Source organism: Mustela putorius, unplaced genomic scaffold, assembly GCF_011764305.1.
Source record: "Mustela putorius furo isolate JIRA1106 unplaced genomic scaffold, ASM1176430v1.1 tig00003913_pilon_pilon_pilon, whole genome shotgun sequence".
Classification (NCBI taxonomy): domain Eukaryota; kingdom Metazoa; phylum Chordata; class Mammalia; order Carnivora; family Mustelidae; genus Mustela; species Mustela putorius.
Genome location: NW_025422060.1, coordinates 12,068,071 through 12,087,224, shown reverse-complemented (window position 1 = coordinate 12,087,224; position 19,154 = coordinate 12,068,071). Strand labels below are relative to the sequence as shown.

The 19,154-nt window shown below is 41.6% G+C and overlaps 1 protein-coding gene across 1 annotated transcript in view; it reads left to right on the top strand.

Annotated features, from left to right (window-relative positions):
• CUBN (cubilin) overlaps positions 1–19,154 on the top strand; it is a 261,490-nt gene that overhangs the window by 124,914 nt on the left and 117,422 nt on the right. Inside the window, exons 30-31 of the mRNA XM_004757571.3 lie at positions 131–305; positions 1,741–1,910. Coding sequence (XP_004757628.1) covers positions 131–305; positions 1,741–1,910 — 345 coding nt within the window. The remainder of the gene's footprint in view (positions 1–130; positions 306–1,740; positions 1,911–19,154) is intronic.

Genomic DNA, 19,154 nt, shown 5'->3' with positions numbered 1-19,154 from the left:
AGGAAGGCTGAGATTTCAGTCTTTCATGATAATAGAATTCAAGAGCTGGTGGTAAAACAAGGTCAGGGGAAGGGCTGTCATTGCTTAGATCTCTCTTAATTTTAGTCGTCTTTTCTTCATCCCGTCTTAGGTCTATGGAGGCCCCGATTTCCACTCTCCCCGAATAACCCAGCTGTGTGCCCAAAGATCATCTGAGAATCCCATGCAGGTCTCCAGCACTGGAAATGAGCTAGCCATCCGTTTCAAGACCGACAGCTCTATAAATGGGAGAGGCTTCAATGCCTCATGGCAAGCAGTCCCTGGAGGTGAGTGAACCGAGGAGGTATCTCCAAATACTTGGACTGAACCCTTATAAATGTCATGAAATGATTGGAGAGAGAGGCATGAAGCCCTAACACAGTGACAACTTGGTGACTCCTCAAATGGTAAATACTGCTTTGGCATTTATTCTTCCCTAAAAACCATGTGATAGAATTTAACTTCCAGAGTTAAAATATGTGAAAGTATGCAAATCCATTGTAAAAGTAGAAGCAGGGTAATTGGTTAGACTAACTTACTCTCCAAGGGCCTTGGGCTGTTCTCTGGCCTCAAATATGGGCATCAGCAAAGGGAAAATTACTTCATGCCATGGTACAGATCTTTGGATGCTTGGCAGATGCCCAAACTGTAAAAGTTAGATTTGTGCAATCTGAAGAATTACCGTGTATTATACAGTGGTGTCCTGTCTAGCATCTTAGGCAGTCTAATAATATTTACCTGTTGTGAATTTTTTTAAATAAAAAATGAATGCACAAAATATTTGAGCAGAAGTTAACCTATACAGCTACTAATAAAGCCATGTTACCTGGCAGCTTACTAGGTGCCAAGGATCTAGTCTGTTCTGTGAGCATGATCTCATTTCATCCCTCACAATCAGCCTATGAGGGAAGGTAATTTCAAATCATCACCTTACTAATGAGGAAATTGAAACGTAGAGATGTTAGTACTTGTCCAAAGTCACATATCTAGGAAATTCAAAAGCATAGATGTGACCCCAGGCTAACTCATGGCCCCACTTAGGGAACTCGAAGGTGGTGTAGTAAGTGTGTTGGATCTTTCCTAAAGTTAATGATGTGTGAATTTAAAGAGGAATATATATATGATTATGTAGACATAGTGTTTAGATTACCCCAAATGATTGTCAGCTATTAGAAAATAATACTACATTTTTATTATAGGTTTATATTATTATAACTCCAAGATATGACAAGGCATAGAGATAGACAGTGATAGGTATTTGATAATATCATAGAAATAAAAAGACTGAATTACTGTACTAGGCCCAGAATATTAAATTTTAAAAGATAGATATTAAATTATTAAAAGCATACACTACTAAGTTACCAAATTCTTAGGAGATGTGTTATTCTATAGTTTATTTTTAGAGAACAAATAAGAGGCATTTTATGACTTTATGAGAATAGGATTTTATTTGCACTTATTTTTCAGTATTTAAAAAAAATTTTTAATTACTTTTGTCATCAGTATTAAAAAATTTTAGGGATTTTCTTAGTCATCCTTCTTCCTTTTGTTGGGATGAATGAAATTAATGGTGGATATTCAGTTCTGCGCAATGGTTAGCACCAACATAAAACAGGCAGTTGAACAAGGCAACATATTGTTCTAAGCTATCAGGTCATGGGGCAAAGTTTTATGCATCATGGACTCCTCTCATTCTTGAATTGGGTTTCCTACTTACAGGTTGTGGTGGGATTTTCCAGGCTCCCGCTGGAGAGATTCATTCTCCAAATTACCCCAGTCCTTACAGGCGTAACACTGACTGCTCCTGGGTCATTCGGGTGGAAAGAAATCACCGTGTTCTCTTGAACTTCACTGATTTTGACCTTGAACCTCAGGACTCTTGTATTACGGTAGGTGACACAATTTCAAGCACCGTCTATAGTCAAACCAGGGTCAGAATATTGCCTTGTGAGCATATTTAGTAAATGCATTAATTATGGATGTTTTCAGCAGTATATCATGGGAAACCCAACTATTGGCAACCTAAAATACAAGGACATTTACTTTTTTATCTAAATACAAATCAGGAGGTGGTTGATCTCAGGGTTTTTTTAGCAACGCCATTTCTGTTCTATCATCCGTAGTGTGTTCTACCATCCGTAGTGTGTTGATTTGTCATTTTGTGTTTGTTTCTTCATTGTCAGAAAATGGTGGCAGTAGCTCCGAACATCCTTCCTAAGTATAGATGCAGAGAAAGGGAGAAGGAATTATGCTGTTTTTTCTGTTTTGTGTTTTTTAATCAAGGAAACAAAATTTTCATGCAAGTCTCCTTACATATATCATTAGTCAGAGTTAGCTGCAAGAGAGAATAGGGAACTTTTAATGAAACAAATTTATCAAAATATTTCAAATCAATTATTATTAAGCCTCCTGGGAGTTTTCATGGGTTCTTTTTTTCTTGAGGTCAGGGTATCTCAGTCTGCTACTAGAACAAATCAATGTCTGATAGGACAGAATAAATTGGGGGATTGAGGTGGAGATACCTATTACTTGGCCAGATGACCAAAGTTTCTGTTACTACCTTCAACTTTAGTACATTCTCACCTGAAACTGATGCTTTATCCTTAATGTAAGAGTAAATGAGGATGTATTTTGAGATTTTCTTTTTTTTTTTTTGATTACCTGATTTTTTTAACTAAAAATTTTCCATCTTTCATTTGTATTTAGAAACATTTCATTCAGGGACGCCTGGGTGGCTCAGTTCATTGAGCAGCTGCCTTCGGCTCAGGTCATGATCCCGGCGTCCTGGGATCGAGTCCCATATCGGGCTCCTTGTTCCGTAGGGAGCCCACTTCTCCCTCTACCACTCTGTCTGCCTGTGCGCTTGAGTTCTCGCTCTCTCTCTCTGACAAAAAAATAAATAAATAAAATCTTTAAAAAAAAAAAAAAAACCATTTCATTCAAATATAAACCAGATTCTCTTGGCTAATGGGTCTTTCTATTTTAGTTTTCTGACAGTTTCTTACACAAACTCCGACTGGCTAGCTTTCAGACTTACCTCAGGAAAACTCAAAAGTTGTTTTACATCTTTCAAAGTAGTCCAGTCAAATGGTATGATTTCAAATACTATTTCACAAGGTAAAATTAGTAAACTACTTAAAAGATCAGTTGATTTATGACTAAGTATTCGTCTTCTAAATGAATCTTCAGAGTCTAAGTTGGCAAAGCATTGTATAAACTTAAGGTATAGAGCAAAGTGTACACTTGCCATAATGGTGACTCAGACCAACTCTCCTGAAAAAGATAATTTAAACATTTTAGGTGATATTAAAAAACACCTTCCTAAATGTAGCAAAGAACTCACAAGATAGTGTGAAATCTCTGAGTAAATATTGAAGAGGTGTGAGCCTAGTATTTGAGATCGCTTTTACCTCTAGGGCATTTGCTGATCCAGATGGGGATAGCAGCACCTCTGTGAGCCTCTCAGGGCAAAGAGGAGCAAAGTGTGAGTTTAGAGATGGAATAGAGTGGAAGTCCTGGCAAGCCAAGGTAAAGAACAGTAAAACACCCTACACAGACTGCATCCCAGCTTTGAGTCAGCTGAGTGGACCCAAAATCTAAATGAGAGGATACCCTGTACTGTTAATGTATCTCTGGACATCTGACAAAAGCAATTTAGAATTTTCTTCAAAGGGACATAAAATCATCCTAGATCTCATTTCTACTAATAAGTTTTCATGGGCAATAGCCAGCACACTATCAAAGATATGCATGTACCTGAGGAGATAACAACATAAATGAGATACAATATGAATAACAGACAATGGAAACAAACATATTAACGTGGCAGATTGGTGAACAATTATGATTACTAGGCTCATGGAGATAAAAGTCAACTTTAAACTCTCAGCAAGGAACTGCAAACTATGAAAAGTGACATTGCAAATATGAATGAGAACCAATTAAAATTTTTAAAATTGGATGAAATATAATAGCTGAAATTAAGATCTAGTCAAAGATTTTTTTTTAATATTTTAGACGATTAGACAGATGAAGAGAGAAAAAGTGAACTGGAAGATAAGTCAGAAGAATCTATCTGGGGAAAAAAGCATGGATAGGCAAGAATATGGAAAATATAGGAGAGAGGTTAAGACAGATAGAAGAGGCTTATAAAAGGTATACATTTAATTGTAACCTCAGAAGGAAAAGTGAGAGTTAAATGGAACAGAAGCAGTATTTGAAAAGTTAATGACTGGGGTGCCTGAGTGGCTCAGTTGGTTAAGCGTCTGCCTTCAGCTCAGGTCATAATCCCAGGGGCCTGGGATGGAGCCCCACATTGGGCTCTCTGCTCAGCAGGGAGCCTGCTTCTGCATCTCCATCTGCCCCTCTGCCTGCCTATGCTCTCTCTCTCTCTCTTTCTGTCAAATAAATAAATAAATAAATAAAATCTTTATTAAAAAAAGAAAAACTAATGACCAAGACTTTTCTAAATCTGATGAAAGACATCACATTTAGAAAAACAAGAATCCCAAGGAACCCAAACAACTAAGTGAGTAGAAATAGAAAGAGAAATAAATAGAAAGATATACTAATCTAAAAAAAAAAAAAAAAAACCTGAAGATAAAAGGAAAATGTTACAATCAGCCAGGGGAGTAGGTAGGAGAGCAGATTGCCTTTTAGGAAGTGGCAGAGTGGTTCCTGACTTCAACAGTGGTAATTAGAAGGGCAAAAGACAATGGCATGGTATCTTCAGTCTAAAGAAAGAAAATAACTACTAACCAGGGACTCTGTCCTCTCCTAAAATAGTCTTTAAGAATGAAGGTAAAATAAAGCATTGCAACAGAAAAGGGTCTTCAAGAGAAGTTAAAATGGTCCAGAAACAAATTGTTTACTTTCTACATGCGCCTGCAATGGGCAATTCTCCACCATTTGCTTCCTCTCCCAGTTGGTATGGTGCCAGGTACAGTATCTTCTCTTCTCTTTGGTAAAGTCCATAACCCATAAAATTCAACATACAAAAGCCTGTGAACAAAACAAAGCCTAGGTCAAATGGGTCAAAGGCACGCCCAGCATGGCTACATTTTTCCCCTCCTGTGTTCATGAGTAGAGCTTTCCACCTACATGGGATATAAATATACAGATAGAGTTTGCTATTAACCACAGCCATATCTCAGCCTACAGCTGGCCTTGACTTACCAAACTTAGCAGGAGGCAACAGATAGGAGGAAATGAAGCCTCAAGTATGATCTGGTCATAGGCATGGAGACAGGAAAATAAACCCAAAGACAGGTGCTGGGAGGAGTTCAGTCTAGCAAATGAAGGTAAAATATAAAATGTAATAGTCCAAACAAGTTGTCGGAAAAAGGGAATCCTGTATGAGGTAGTTGGACTATCCCTGCCATTGGACCGATGGGGCTTTCAGAAACAGTTGCCACTAAGCACTTGAACAAAACTTCGATATAAAAAGTGAATTACATCTTGGGAAACCTGGGTGGCTCGTTCAGTTAACCATCTGCCCTTGGCGAGGGTCATGATCCTAGGGTCCTAGGATAAGTCCTGCATTGGGTTCCTTGCTCAGCAGGACACTTGCTTCTCTCTCTGCCTGTCACTCCCCTGCTTGTGCTCACTCTCTCTCTCTCTGACAAATAATAAAATCTTGGGAAAAATTTTTAAAAACAAATAAAATAAAAAAGAATTACCTCAATTGCATGGTGCCGTGGTTAAGAAGTCTAGCCCTGTGGTGAGGAAGACCTGGGGCAGAGCCTGAATTATGCCATTTTCAGGTAGTGAAGAAAGTTAACTTTTCAGTTTTAGTTTCTTTAACTGTGAAATGGGGAAAATAAGAGTACCGGTGTCAGATTTGTTGTTGGGATATTCGGGATGCTGTAAGTGACCTGCTTTTCATGTAGAAAGGTATTGATTTGTGCTAGCCATAATCAGAATGGTGCTGATGGTGAGTGCCCTCCGAGAGGCATGTTCAATGAGCCCTGGGAGAGGGGGTGGCATAAAATACTAAAAGGAGCAATGGGCTGAAGATTCAGGGCTCCCCATCTGTGACCGTGGGCCTCAAGGACATCAGTGAAAGAAGAGCCTGCTTAGGAAACTTTCTCGTAGCATAGGGCCTACTATCTCATGTCCCTAAGACTTCATAACCATAATAATCATCATGAGAAAACAGAGGGAGCAATTCATTTGGATCTGGAAGCCAGAGAAGTTTTCACACTGGAGATGACATTTTAGTGGCAGAGTTTCACCAGTAGAAATGTGGGAGTGAGGCCAGGAGAGGAGGTTTTGGGAAAAGAATTGGGGAAATTATGCACAGAGGGATGACTACACACAGACCTGTGAGGATAGAAAAGATGTTGTACTGGCGTGTAGCAGGCTACCCATGGCTGAGCATGTAGAGACCAAGAGTCTATAGAAGACATTCTCAGTAGCCTCAGGATTGGACAAACCCTCTCATGCTTTCTGAATCTGTAATTATTTTATAGATTGTATGAAGTTAGTAGGAGATTTCTGTGAAACAGAAGAATTGGAACTCAAAACTGTATTTTACCATGATAACAGGTGGACTTGTGAGGACTGGGTTGGCAGAGAGAGAGAAAGGTAGCATGAAGGCTGTTTGGGAAGCTATGGAAAAGCCTTGGGCAGTGGCCTTGGGTGTGGAAAAGAAGAGACGTATTGGAGAAGTCATGTGGTTGTACTGTCACCAAAATTTAGAGACTGATTACATGGTAGAAGGGGAGGTGGGCGATAGAGATGAGGGCGTCCAACCTATTCACTTGAAGAGTGAGTGAGTGATGACACTATGAAGTGAGTAAAGGGCTAGATACCATGAGTTTGATTTGGAAACTTTTCAGTTTAGCAGTCTACACTATGGCCCTTATAAAATTTGACATGGGAGTTTAGGGCTCACGACAGCATCTGAGCCAGACATATACATTTGGAAATACCCTGTATATCTGGGTAGTTGTTAAAGCCACAGCAGTAGGTATGATCACCTATAATAGCATTTTCTAAAGAGAAAAGCGCCAAGTAAACTCTTTAGGAAATATCACCGGGGCGCCTGGGTGGCTCAGTGGGTTAAAGCCTCTGCCTTCGGCTCAGGTCATGATCTCAGGGTCTTGGGATCAAGCCCCGCATCAGGCTCTCTGCTCAGCGGGAGCCTGCTTCCTCCTCTCTCTCTGCCTGCCTCTCTGCTTACTTGTGATCTCTGTCTGTTAAGTAAATAAATAAATAAAATCTTAAAAAAAAAAAAAAAGAAATATCACCATTTAAGGGGCAAATGGAGGAACAGAGGAAGAAAAGACTAAGAAAAGGCATTCAGAAGTAGGTGGAAAATCAGAGAGAGTGGTAGTATAGAAATGAGGAGTGAAGTGAATTTTGAGAGAAAGTGATCACAGGAATCAAAGGTCTCAAATACAGCAGAAGTCAACTAGGAAGGAGATTGAAGCCAGGCCACTGGATTAAGTCTTTGAGGACTTTGATGACCTTGTAAGGAGCAGGATGGGTGTGGGTAGTAGTGGAAGATCACAGTGGGTTAGGAGAGGCAGGCGCTTCTTAGCTTTTTCCTGGAGTTATGACAGTGAATGTTATAAGGAAATAAAAGGCTATAATCTACAGGTAAGGCAAGACCAATGGAAAGTTGTTTTTTTGCTTTTGTTTTGATTTGTTTTAATGATGGAAAAGCTCGAGCTTGTGGGGAAGGCATGGTGCTGTTGAAAAGGAGCAACTGAATGTAAGGGATACATGGAGTAATTGATGAAGTCATGTTCAAGGCAGAGATCTAGAGATAGATTGGTCCTATAAATTTCATATTTTCAGGATGAGAAATTAAAACACATGGCCAACCCCAAGACATACAGTTTTCTTTGATTTATTTATAAATGTATTTATATTGATGTATTTATATTGAAAATTACAGAAATCACACATAAGCCATTTTTGTCTGTGCAGTTTACAAATCACCTTGACAAACGGTTAAAGTAATTTGAAGAGGGACTGTTCTGGTAAACTAGGGTAGAGATCTGCTATGTGTGGTTGCCAAGTGGACCCAGTTCTAGGATGGGAGGCCGGCAGAGCTTGGAAGCAGACAGACAGTGTCCTGGTGAGGCTGCAAGCTTGGCTCCAAGTTTCAGTTAGCTGTCCAGGGGTTCATGAAGGCGAGCATTGAGGCACCAACCATCTATCCTTTACAGCTAGATGGACACTGGATGTGAAACGTAGCCTACAGTCCAATATCTTACATAACATCTCTGCAGTTTAAGTTCAGACAAAGCCAATCATTCATTCCGGAGACATTCAAGTTAATTTCTTGGTCCTTTTGCTTAGACGGAGTCATTAGCAAAGAGAAAAACATTCGGCTGCCAGTGATGTTGCCAGATAACATTTGTGTTCATGGGATCTTTAATAGAGCTCAATTGTACTATTAAATATCAAAGTAAATTCTGGCTGGATGGGACCAGAAATCATGCTTTTTAAGACTCCTGTAACAGTTTGGATTGTCAGAAGTGGAAATATTAATTTTAACAGACATTATGGCTAATAGTTGCAAATACATAGATACATGGGATATTAAGTTTACAAGAGGAGAGATTAGAGGTAATTTACTGTCATATGCTGATTTTTGGGGTAGCATTCTTATTTTAAAAAATAAGAACATTGAAGTCCATATGGTCAGGATCAAGACCCGGTAACAATTAATAGCAGGACCAGCACTAAAACATAAGCAAGCCTAAAGTAACAATAAGTATTCTGAGAAAATATAAGAATTACAGTGGGCATGTGAGGAACTGAATAGTAGAATAGAAGACAACTGAAAAAATAGGAGGAGGAAATAAAGCTAGAGTTCCTTTGGAATCATTTTGAATTCTCTTTTGGATGGCCCAGATTTAATTTATCAATATAAGGAAGAGTGTTAGGATTCCAGAGATGAGGTAGAAGGTGTCTTTGCCTTGACATTGGGTGGTCTGGGCTCCATGGACCCATTCAATCTTTGGTGTCAACTTTGCACCAGACCCTGTGGCACCACTAGTGTCCGGGCATGGCTCCAACACTCCCTCTTGTCATGGCTGGGGGATCTGAGTTTGCTCATTTATAAAATCGAATGCCTGGTGAACCCATAGATAGAAAGGATCCAGTTAGGAGTTGCATCTGTGGGTCAGAGGAGAAGCACAAGGTGGGACGTGAAGAAATAGACACTGAGGGTCTGGTGACGTCGGTATGGGAGTTCACTCCAGAGATCACAGTCAGACCCGCACCGACTCGCTAAGCTTCAGTTTCCGCTCTGCAACAGGATTGGCCTTGGCTAGGAGGTCATCTCCACGCTCCACTTGCTGTGCAGAAGAGAGCGCCTCCTGTAGCAAGTCTGGTCCCCGGTGGTCCTAAGTGGAGGCAGGGGAAGCCCACAGGGACCCTCATCTCTCTTGGCCTCGTGGATGACAATTTTAAAATGGATCAGTAAGGCACAGGCTCCAACTCCTTTCACATGACCACCAGCAATAGTCTTGGTATACGAAAGGCAGCAGTCTGGTACATGAATCACTAATAGCTTCATGGCTGAACCCGTGAGTAAATGAATTTTGTAGTCCCTACTCCTGCAATCGTCAAGTGCTTCATTGGAAAACTGCAGATGACACATTTAGGAATGTGCTATGCTGAGTTCACTCCCTGGCACAATGATTGATATACAGTCTCACTCTTTCAAGCCACATGAGAACTCAGATAACATCACAGAGGCACGTTTTCTAGAATTTCATGCTACTATAATGAAAAAAGAAAGAGAAACGGAATTTTCTGACCTCTAATGAAATGGTGATGGCATCGTGGGGAGCTAATCAGAAAGCTCAACTGACGGTCAGGTTTCAACTAATTTGGTAATATGTTTGCACTTTCTACACTGTCCCTTCTGAGTGGCTAGTGCAATTAACCTCTGGCTCTCGGGAATGACACATTGTGAGTATTTCTTGCTAAAGCAGCAGTGGGACCCACTGGTTGGGCCTGACTCTGTATGGTCCGCACGAAAATGGCTCCATTATGTTGCCTTTCGTGAAGGCTGAGTATTAACGTGACCTCTGACTGATGGTTTAATTGCTTAATTAGAGTCTCTCTTCCGAGCCTTAAATCCATGTAGCTCTGTGAGCTCTTATCGATCTCTGAGCGAGGCTGGCAGTAGCTGGGTGTAGGAGCCGGAGAGGTCAGTTCTGCTGCTCCCGAGGGGGCCCTGGAGACTCCCGCCCCCTGGTTTCAGCATCCTCTTTGCTCAGCAGGATGGAATGTCTGCCTTGTGAGAATCAGTCAGAAGCAGATAAAAGCAAGCAGAGCACAGCCCTAGTCCAGCCTCTCGTTAGGAGAAAACATACATTAGGGCTAACAGAGCCTAGTACAAAAAAAGGCGGGGGAGGCACATGGTGAGTAACTGTTTTTCTTTCTGAAGCTTTGTGTGCCAGTGGAAGAGAAAGAAAACAAAGTGTGTGATTTGAAGTGAGGAAGACCAGACCCCCGACCCCCACCCATAGCCAGGGAGTCTGCTGTCCTTCACACAATTTGACCGTAAGGCACAGGGTGGACCAGGGCAAACGCAGAACACGGAATCCATATTTTGTTTTATTTATTTACTTTTTTTAAGAAACTGCCCATGATGTGTTTTCTTTTAAAACATTGATCTTTTCAAAACAGAGCAAATAGACACAGGAATAATAGAACTCAGCGCTTCAAAGAGACAATGGAAGCGATTCTTTAAAATATTTATTGTTTTACAGATAGATCCAGGCCAAAAATCAGTCTCTCCCCACCTCCATTTCTTCCCTTTCTCCCTCACTTTTTCCCACAGAAAGTTCAGTTTCCATTTGCTGCTTGAGGACGATCTCCGACGATTTCTTTAAAACGTTTTATTCTGTGACTTGCTTTTGATAAGCCGCCTCGCCGTTTTGCCTTCCAGTACCGCATTAGTCACTCAGAGCTGTGCCAGTGCTCTTGGTCCCCAAAGCAAAGCATGACTGAGTTTGAAGCCACAATTCTCAATCTGCGGGCAGGGCCTTTGTTTGGTTTCGTTTGCATTTCAGCTCACGGTCTCCCTAAATGCTTGTTTATTTTTGAAAACGAAAGGAACTTCTTGGATGTATTTTCCTATCAACATTTCCAGTAATCTTTGAGTTACTGCTTGCATCCATGCCAAATTACTAGAGGTTATAATCTGTAAAAATGGAAGACCGAGTGCAATAACTTAACAGCAAAGGAATAGGGATGACAAAGTCCCGCCGTGAGATGCGCAGCTGTGTATTTAACCTGGTGTTTCATCTCAGAGGCGCCGAGCTGGCAAACATCACCGACCGAGGAACCCCACACTTCCTCCCCCTCCCCCCACCCCCAAGGAAAGTTGCTATAATGAGTAATATTTTCATTTCCTTCCTCACATATACTTATGACTTTAACAGCTTGGATATTTTCCTAAGGGATCCCCCTCCCTATCACTTAATATTTCCTCTGTCTTGGAGCCGTTCCCATTTCAAGATGGGAATTCCTTTAATAGCTACACCACCAAGTGTAGCACGTGAAAATATTTTAGAGACTCTCATGCGCCAAACTGACTTTCTACCCCGATGTGAATGAACTCCGTACCCCAAATATCTCATCCTTCCCCCGATCATCTTTAAGGCAATCCAAAGCAGTAGACATGTGTTGCAAGGAGTTCAAAATGAAATAAAAGGTAAAGACTGGGTTGCAAACCAAATTAGGCCAGGATCAGGTGAGAGAGGCCATGCTAGACCAGACAGGTTGTGATTTTTTTTAGGCCAGTAAAGGACAAGAAGTGGATTTACATCTGAATCAAAGAAGAAAATCAAGTTTAGGAATCAGGGATACAAGTTTTAGGTTTGCTTCTTGGTCGTGGACACTGTGCCCTTTGTCACCCAGTCTGCTGAATTAGCCACGCGGGGGATCCCATGCATGTTCAGTGGGATGGAATGCATGACAGGTGCCAACTGCCCTGAAATCCATGGGGGCTCCAGACGAGACTTTCTCAAATGCCACTGAGGATGCATTATTGCAGGTCTAAATAAATGAGGGACATTTCCATTCTATTTCCTGAGCTCCCGTGATTATCTTTCTCGGAGATCATGGACCTATCGCTTAGCTTCAGAAAATCATGAACTCTCGATATTCTATTCTCAATGAATAAAACTGTGTTTTACCTTTTCAGTTGGCTTTATGATAATTTGCTCAGATGTCCCACGGATGGGATTCATATACTGGCTCTACACGGCTGAGCGTGTGACTGTGAACAAGTTCTGTTTTCTGAGTCTCAATTTAACCAACTGTAAAGTGGAATTGGAAGAAGAATTGAATGTTTTTTAAATGTAAAGTATTTAACACAGTGTCTGGTACAGATAAATGTTCATTGCTACTCCACATTTTTCTGTGACTACTTCTACTGCTTCTATTACTGTCTACTAATACTATGTTGAAGGTCTTATCTTTTTAAAAACTGTGAACCGTAGGTACACAGAACCAGATCCGTAATCCAAAGTTCATTTCTTTCTTTCTTTTTTTTTTTTAAGGTTTTATTTATTTATTTGACAGGCAGAGATCCAACTAGGTGGAGAGGCACGCAGAGAGAGAGAGGGGAGGAAGCAGGCTCCTTGCTGAGCAGAGAGCCCGATGCGGGGCTCGATCCCAGGACCCTGGGACCATGACCCAAGCTAAAGGCAGAGGCCCTAACCCACTCAGCCACCCAGGCACCCCCTAAAGTTCATTTCTAACCATCCTCATTAGTTATGAACAGACTTATTTTATCTTACTTTAATATTCTTAAAAATCTTAAAATACCTATTATAATTTTTTTCACACATTCTCCACTCCATCATCTCACTGAATTGTATCACCTCATAAATGTGCTATTTTAACACCTTCCAGAAGATGCACAAATGAGTTGACAAGGAAAAAAGTAGTAGAGCAGAAAATGAGAACAAGAGCATAGTCTTACACACATATATGTGCGTATACATTCACGATCTGTTTGCCCGAAAAGCTCAACTCTGTTGCTCAGCCCAAACTTTGGGGGATTATAAAACATGCTGTGTGTTTTGCTTTTGAATTAAAATGGTTTCCTTTTACTCTAGCTTGTCATAAATTTTAACCCACACATTCAATTGGTTTATTTCCTCCCTGAGCGAAATGCAACTTTGTAAAGCCAGAAAATAGGAGAGGCAGTCGAAATGTTTTCCTACTCGCTTACTCTCCAGCATGATCTGAGGGAATAGATTCCAGTTTCTGGAAAGGAAAATGCAAACATTACGAGGAAGCTAATGTTCGTTTTCCCCCCTCAGTCATATGCTTCGGGCTGTGAGTGCTGACGATTTCTGGGAGGTGATCATGAGTCAGTCCTTCAGCCGGAGCGTGGATCAGATTGGCGGGCAGGGCAGGGGTCTTCGGGCTCAGTGCTGGGTGCTGCATGGCGATCAGACACTTGCTCTTCCTCTCTAAGCAAAGCGTCAGTGATTGCGTTATTTTACAGGATGGGGAACCTCGGCTTTCTTGTATCCCATGTTACATTTTATAAAGAGTGCACTGCAGTCGTGGTTTGTTAGGAACGCGAGTTAGAGGAGACACCCATTTAGGCAGGGAAAACTTCAGGCTGCTGTGGTGAGAGCTGATGAGGTGCCACACCCAGAGGAGGCCCCGTGGAGGGAGTGGAGGGAGGGAGTAGGAGAGACCTTGGAGAGAGAATTGACAGAACATAAAGACCCCCTGGATTTGGGGGCTATGGCAGAAGTCTGGGGCAAAAAATGAGGGAGAAGGAGGCATTAGGGGAGGGAGGATGACTTTAGTCTGAGACACTGACACTCGAGGTTTGTGGCGCCATCCAAGCAGCGATGTCTGGAATGCCGTGGGATGGATAAGCCTAGAGCCTGGAGAGAGGTCTGCGGTACATTCGGAGATATTAGCTAACTAACAAATGTGTTGGAGCTCTTAAAGCAGAACCCGTATCTGTTTAACTACATTCCTGTGAGGCAGCAAAAGGCCAGATTAAGTGGCATTAGTAGCCATCTGGCTTAGCTACTGCGGTACTGTCCGAGGAATAGCACACTTTCTTCTTGTCCTTGTATGGAATCGTTTATTTACATGTCTGACCGGTACACCCTTAAATATTTTAAATATATACGGTATTTAAAAGTTCTACGTGCTCCTCACATTAAATTTCTGAAATACAGAAAGGAAGAAAAAAGAAATTAATGCCACCTATAATATTGCTATATTAAGGACAGACTGTTACACATTTGGCTTATTTCCTACACAAACATACCAATCCAAACACACACATGTGTACTTACACACATGTAGACATAGATAGTTAAGGTACGACCACACATCATTTTGAATCCTACTTTTTTCACTTATCATTATTTAATATGTTTCTCCTTAAAAGTAATTTCTTTGGGCAGATAATCAATTATATGGACATACTAGAACTTATCTAACCACTAGCTTATTATTGATGACTTTGATTACTTCTTTTTTTATTATAATAATGCTATGAAGAACACATTTGTATGTGAATCTTATTCTACATATCCTATTTATTTCCTTGACATTAATTCTCTTTACCGAACACTCTGTTTTGAAATATGTTAAGTATATCGAAAAGTATAAACTATATAATGCATGTGAGTATACAATGAACAAAATCATTTCACTGTCCAGACTTGCCAAGTTGTAATATTTTGCCATATCTACTTCAAGTTCTTTTTTTTTCCCAAAAGAAATGAAGTACTCAGGAGACAGTGTAACCCCATGTGTAGCTCACACTGATACTATTCCCTATTCTTATCTTGAAGGATACCACAAATGAGAATTTGGGTTTATTATTCCTATGGCTATTTTTATACTTTTTCCATTTTTTATACTTTTTCCGTTTTTTAATACTTTGTCTATGCTGTAATGCAGACCTAATGCATTCTTTTGCCGCCATGCAATATTCTGTTTCATGAGTATACCATGAATCACATACCCATTCTGCCATTAGGATACATTCAAATTGCTTCCGATATTTGGCTGTTGCGACTCTTACAGCTACAGACATTCTTCTACAAATTTCTGAATGCAGTAATGCAAGAGTTTCCCTAGGGGAAACACGTTGAAGTCAAAGTGCTAGATTTTATTTACCTACATTGCCAAATTCTACTAAAAACATATGCATGAGAATTCCTGTAATGAATTGGAGAAACTCATCTTCGCATTCATACCATATAATTTCCAGTAAACTTTCCGTACATTGTCCTATTTGAGCTTTACAATGGTGAGGCAGGAAGGGGTTCTCTACTCCCATTTTGAAGAAATGAAATGATAACCAGAAGCTTCTAACGTGGCTTGGCAAGAAAACAAATACCAGAGGCTGACCCAGGTCTCAAGTCTAGGTGTCCAGACTCTAAGAACAGAATGCTTCCCTGCGTTCTGGCCGTAAGGTCTCTCTGCCACCCACATGTTCTGAATCTAAGAGCAGCGTGCTGTCCTCTGGGCCTTACTTGTTTCGGTGGAAAATGTCACAGGGGCCAGAATCTATGCCTAGTTCAGCAAAGGTTATGCAACTGAAAGGACAGGAACAGTGTGGTCTGAGCTAACCATGGATATCAACACCCATTTTTTTAGAAAGATTTATTTATTTATTTTAGCAGGGGAGGGGCAGAGGGAGTCCCAAGCAGACTCTGCGCTGAGCACAGAGCCTCATGCAAAGCTCTACCCCATGACCCTGAGATCATGACCTGGGGACCTTGGGGAGGAACCTAGATTTAAAAGCACTGCCTTTCCCGAACTTGGCTGGATGCTTTGTTACTCCCAACTCAACTGGTGCATTATAAATTCTTGAACAATTTGTGATAGTCTTACTTTCCAAAGAACTAAGACAGAAACAAAGAAAGAAGCGGGTAGGATTCCCCCTAAGGGCAACTGAATCCCATGAGTGTTTCTCATGTGCCAGTGACTCCTCCCTCCATTCCGGGGAGAACCAGCTCTTTAAAGGGAAGTGAAGGTGTCACGCTGTCTTCATTTCTCCCCTTTGCACACACAGCCCAGCCCACTCAGTTAGTGTCTGCCCGTCATCACGCCCTGACCACTCATGAGACCTCCAGTGACCTCCAAGTCACTTAAGTTCATGAGTACTTTTTGCTCCTTTCGTAGAGTTTTCAGTAGTAGATCAGTCCAGGTGTGGAAAAGGAGACTCAGAGATTTAGGAAACCCATTATTCTCCATAACATTTTCTGGAATTTCTGCACAGAGAAGTAAGGAGAGAAGGGAGGCGGTCACCCTGACGGCCATCTCTGGCTCCCTATAGCCCTTTCCTTTCTTTCTCTCTCATATTAAGAGAATGTTGGAATTTATGATTTTTTCCCTTTATTTCTATAAGATACCAGAACCTGAGGTTCTTTTGTGTAGCAGACTTTGACTAAATATTTCAAGACTGGCAGGTGATTACTGCAAAGAACAGCCTCGCAGAGAAGTTCTAATATGACATTAGACATCCTTATCCTGAAGATTCCATTGTCCATTCCTTCCTCACGCCTTCATTTCACACCTCCTGCATTAGTTAACTATTCGCTGCATAACAAAATTTCTCCAAGACCGAATGCCTTAAAACAACTGCACTGATACTTTTCTGTGAGTTAGGAACGCCAGTGCTGCTCACCTGGCTCTCTCCTAGCTCACTCACAAGCTTGTCGGCAGGACTCAGTGGATTTGGTTCAGGGCAGACAGTGGGCTGGAGGCCTCCCTCAGCTCCTCGCAGGGCAGGCCTCTCTGCTGGGCGTCTCATGGCACAGCAGCTTACTCTAGAGAGGGCCAGCAAGCGAGAGAGCTGACAAGATGGAGTTACCTCTCATAACCTAATCGTGGAAGTGACATCCCATCTCTTTGACCCTTACTGGCTTATTAGAAGCAAGTCATTAGCCCACATTCGGGGAACGGGAGGCAATTACACAAGGACATGAATCACTTGCAGCCGGATCAGAATATACTCACTCTCATGCCTGCTCTGCGTTGTACATTCCGATCCACGAGAGAGAGGAGAGTGATTTCTTAACTCCCCACCTCCCACCCCTGCAGTCCCCACTGGGTAATATCCTTGGGTTATGAGTCCTGCCCGGGCTCCAACCTCATCCATTAGTGCTGGACAAACCCTCACACTCGGACCTCTTTTTGTTTGTGCTCCCATAGCTTCCTAGTTTTATTCATTTCTTTTCTTTTTTTTTTTTTAAGATTTTTTTTTTTTTTTTAATTTGACAGACAGAGATCACAAGTAGGCAGAGAGGCAGGAGAAAGCAGGCTCCCCGCTGAGCAGAGAGCCAGATGAGGGGCTCGATCCCAGGACCTTGAGATCATGACCTGAGCCGAAGGCAGAGGCTTTAACCCACTGAGCCACCCAGGCGCCCCGTTTTATTCATTTCTTAAACAACAATCTAGCTTTCTCCTTGCCTCACTTTCATAAGAGAGACTGATGTCTCTCGAGTACTTCCTAGGAGCCAGGAAGCATTGTCAGTACTTTGTATCTTTGTACTCACTTAATTCTGATGGACAATATGAGTCATGTCGGTCACACGTATTTCTATCATCAGTGTATCCGGGAAGGCAAAAGTTCCCTTTATTTTCTCAGACTGCCAGTGCTTCGGACTCTGACCCCGGACCTCTCTACATGGCACCTTAAAAGAATGCTAGTCTCACACCTGAATGGCTCCCCACCCCAGTGTCACCTAAGCTGGAGTTGGTATACGTTATCTTTGAAAAAGGGTTGATATTCCCCAAATCTCCTTAAGATAGTAAAGTGTCAACTATTAAAATTCATAAATCTTCGGCTTGGTTCTATCTTCTGGGTGGAGCTTAGAGTATGGAGATTTCCCTATAGCGGCATCATGTCATGGGTCCTGTATACTCTGGGCTTTGGGGACAGATCTGATGTCCTCTGTCCACCTTCCATCTTCTGGGTTCCCTCGCTGTGCTGGCAAAAAGCTGGCCCAGCTGGCGAGAAGGGCACCGGGGGCGTGTGGTGTGGCCCATGCCCTATGATTAGACCCTCCTCCACTGCCATTTGGGCCCAGAATGTAAAAAGCCTGCCCAGAAAGCAACCCCAATTGACCTCTTTCCCACTGTGAATAGCCTCTTTTATCCACTGTCATGCCTGCTATGCATGTATACATTCCGACCCATGAGAGAGCCGAGAGTGATTTCTTAACTCTGGGCTTTCCCTCATTCTTAGTCCTCTGTTCTTAGAGGCTCATATACTGTTCTATATGCAATTCATTTACTCATCCATACATTAAACATTTGTTTTCTGTTAGGGGCCAGGTTCTACTCTTTTTTTTTTTTTTTAAAGATTTTATTTATTTGACAGAGAGAGTTCACAAGTAGGCAGAGAGGCAGGCAGAGAGAGAGAGAGAGGAGGAAGCAGGCTCCCTGCTAAGCAGAGAGCCCGATGTGGGACTCGATCCCAGGACCCTGAGATCATGACCTGAGCCGAAGGCAGCGGCTTAACCCACTGAGCCACCCAGGCGCCCCAGGTTCTACTCTTTTAACAAGCCTCCTATTTTCATGTGATAAATATGTTTAGGGTTGTTTTTTTTTTTTTTTTTAAGATTTATTTATTCATTATTTTCAAGAGAGGAAGGGGGCCACAGCAGAGGGAGAGAGTATTCAAGCAGACTCCCCACTGAGCACAGAGCCCAACACATTTCTTACAATGACCCCGAGATCAAGACTGAGCCAAAATCAACAGTTAGTCACTTAACTGACTGTGCCACTCGGGTGCCCCAAGTTTAGGTGTTTTGAATGTGTGTGTTGGTATCTGGAATTTTGACAAAACTCTGGATACTTTGCAAAGACACTGATTAACTTCTCATAGGAATTACCACTTAACCAGATATGCCTTTGTTTTTAGAGCCTCTGCGATTATAACTTTTGGGGGTGGCGATCACTTTTTCTTTTGCGGATTCAGCTTCAAAATTTTACTATTGTCATGTAGAAAAGAGTTAATAGAAATGTACAGTTTTGGAGGGTTTTGTTTTTATATATTTCTCTGACTTTTACCTTTGGAGCAACAGATTAGAAACCCAATTTTTAGGCCTAGAAATCTTTTAGCAGTAGACTTCAGTAAGAATTACATATCCATAAAT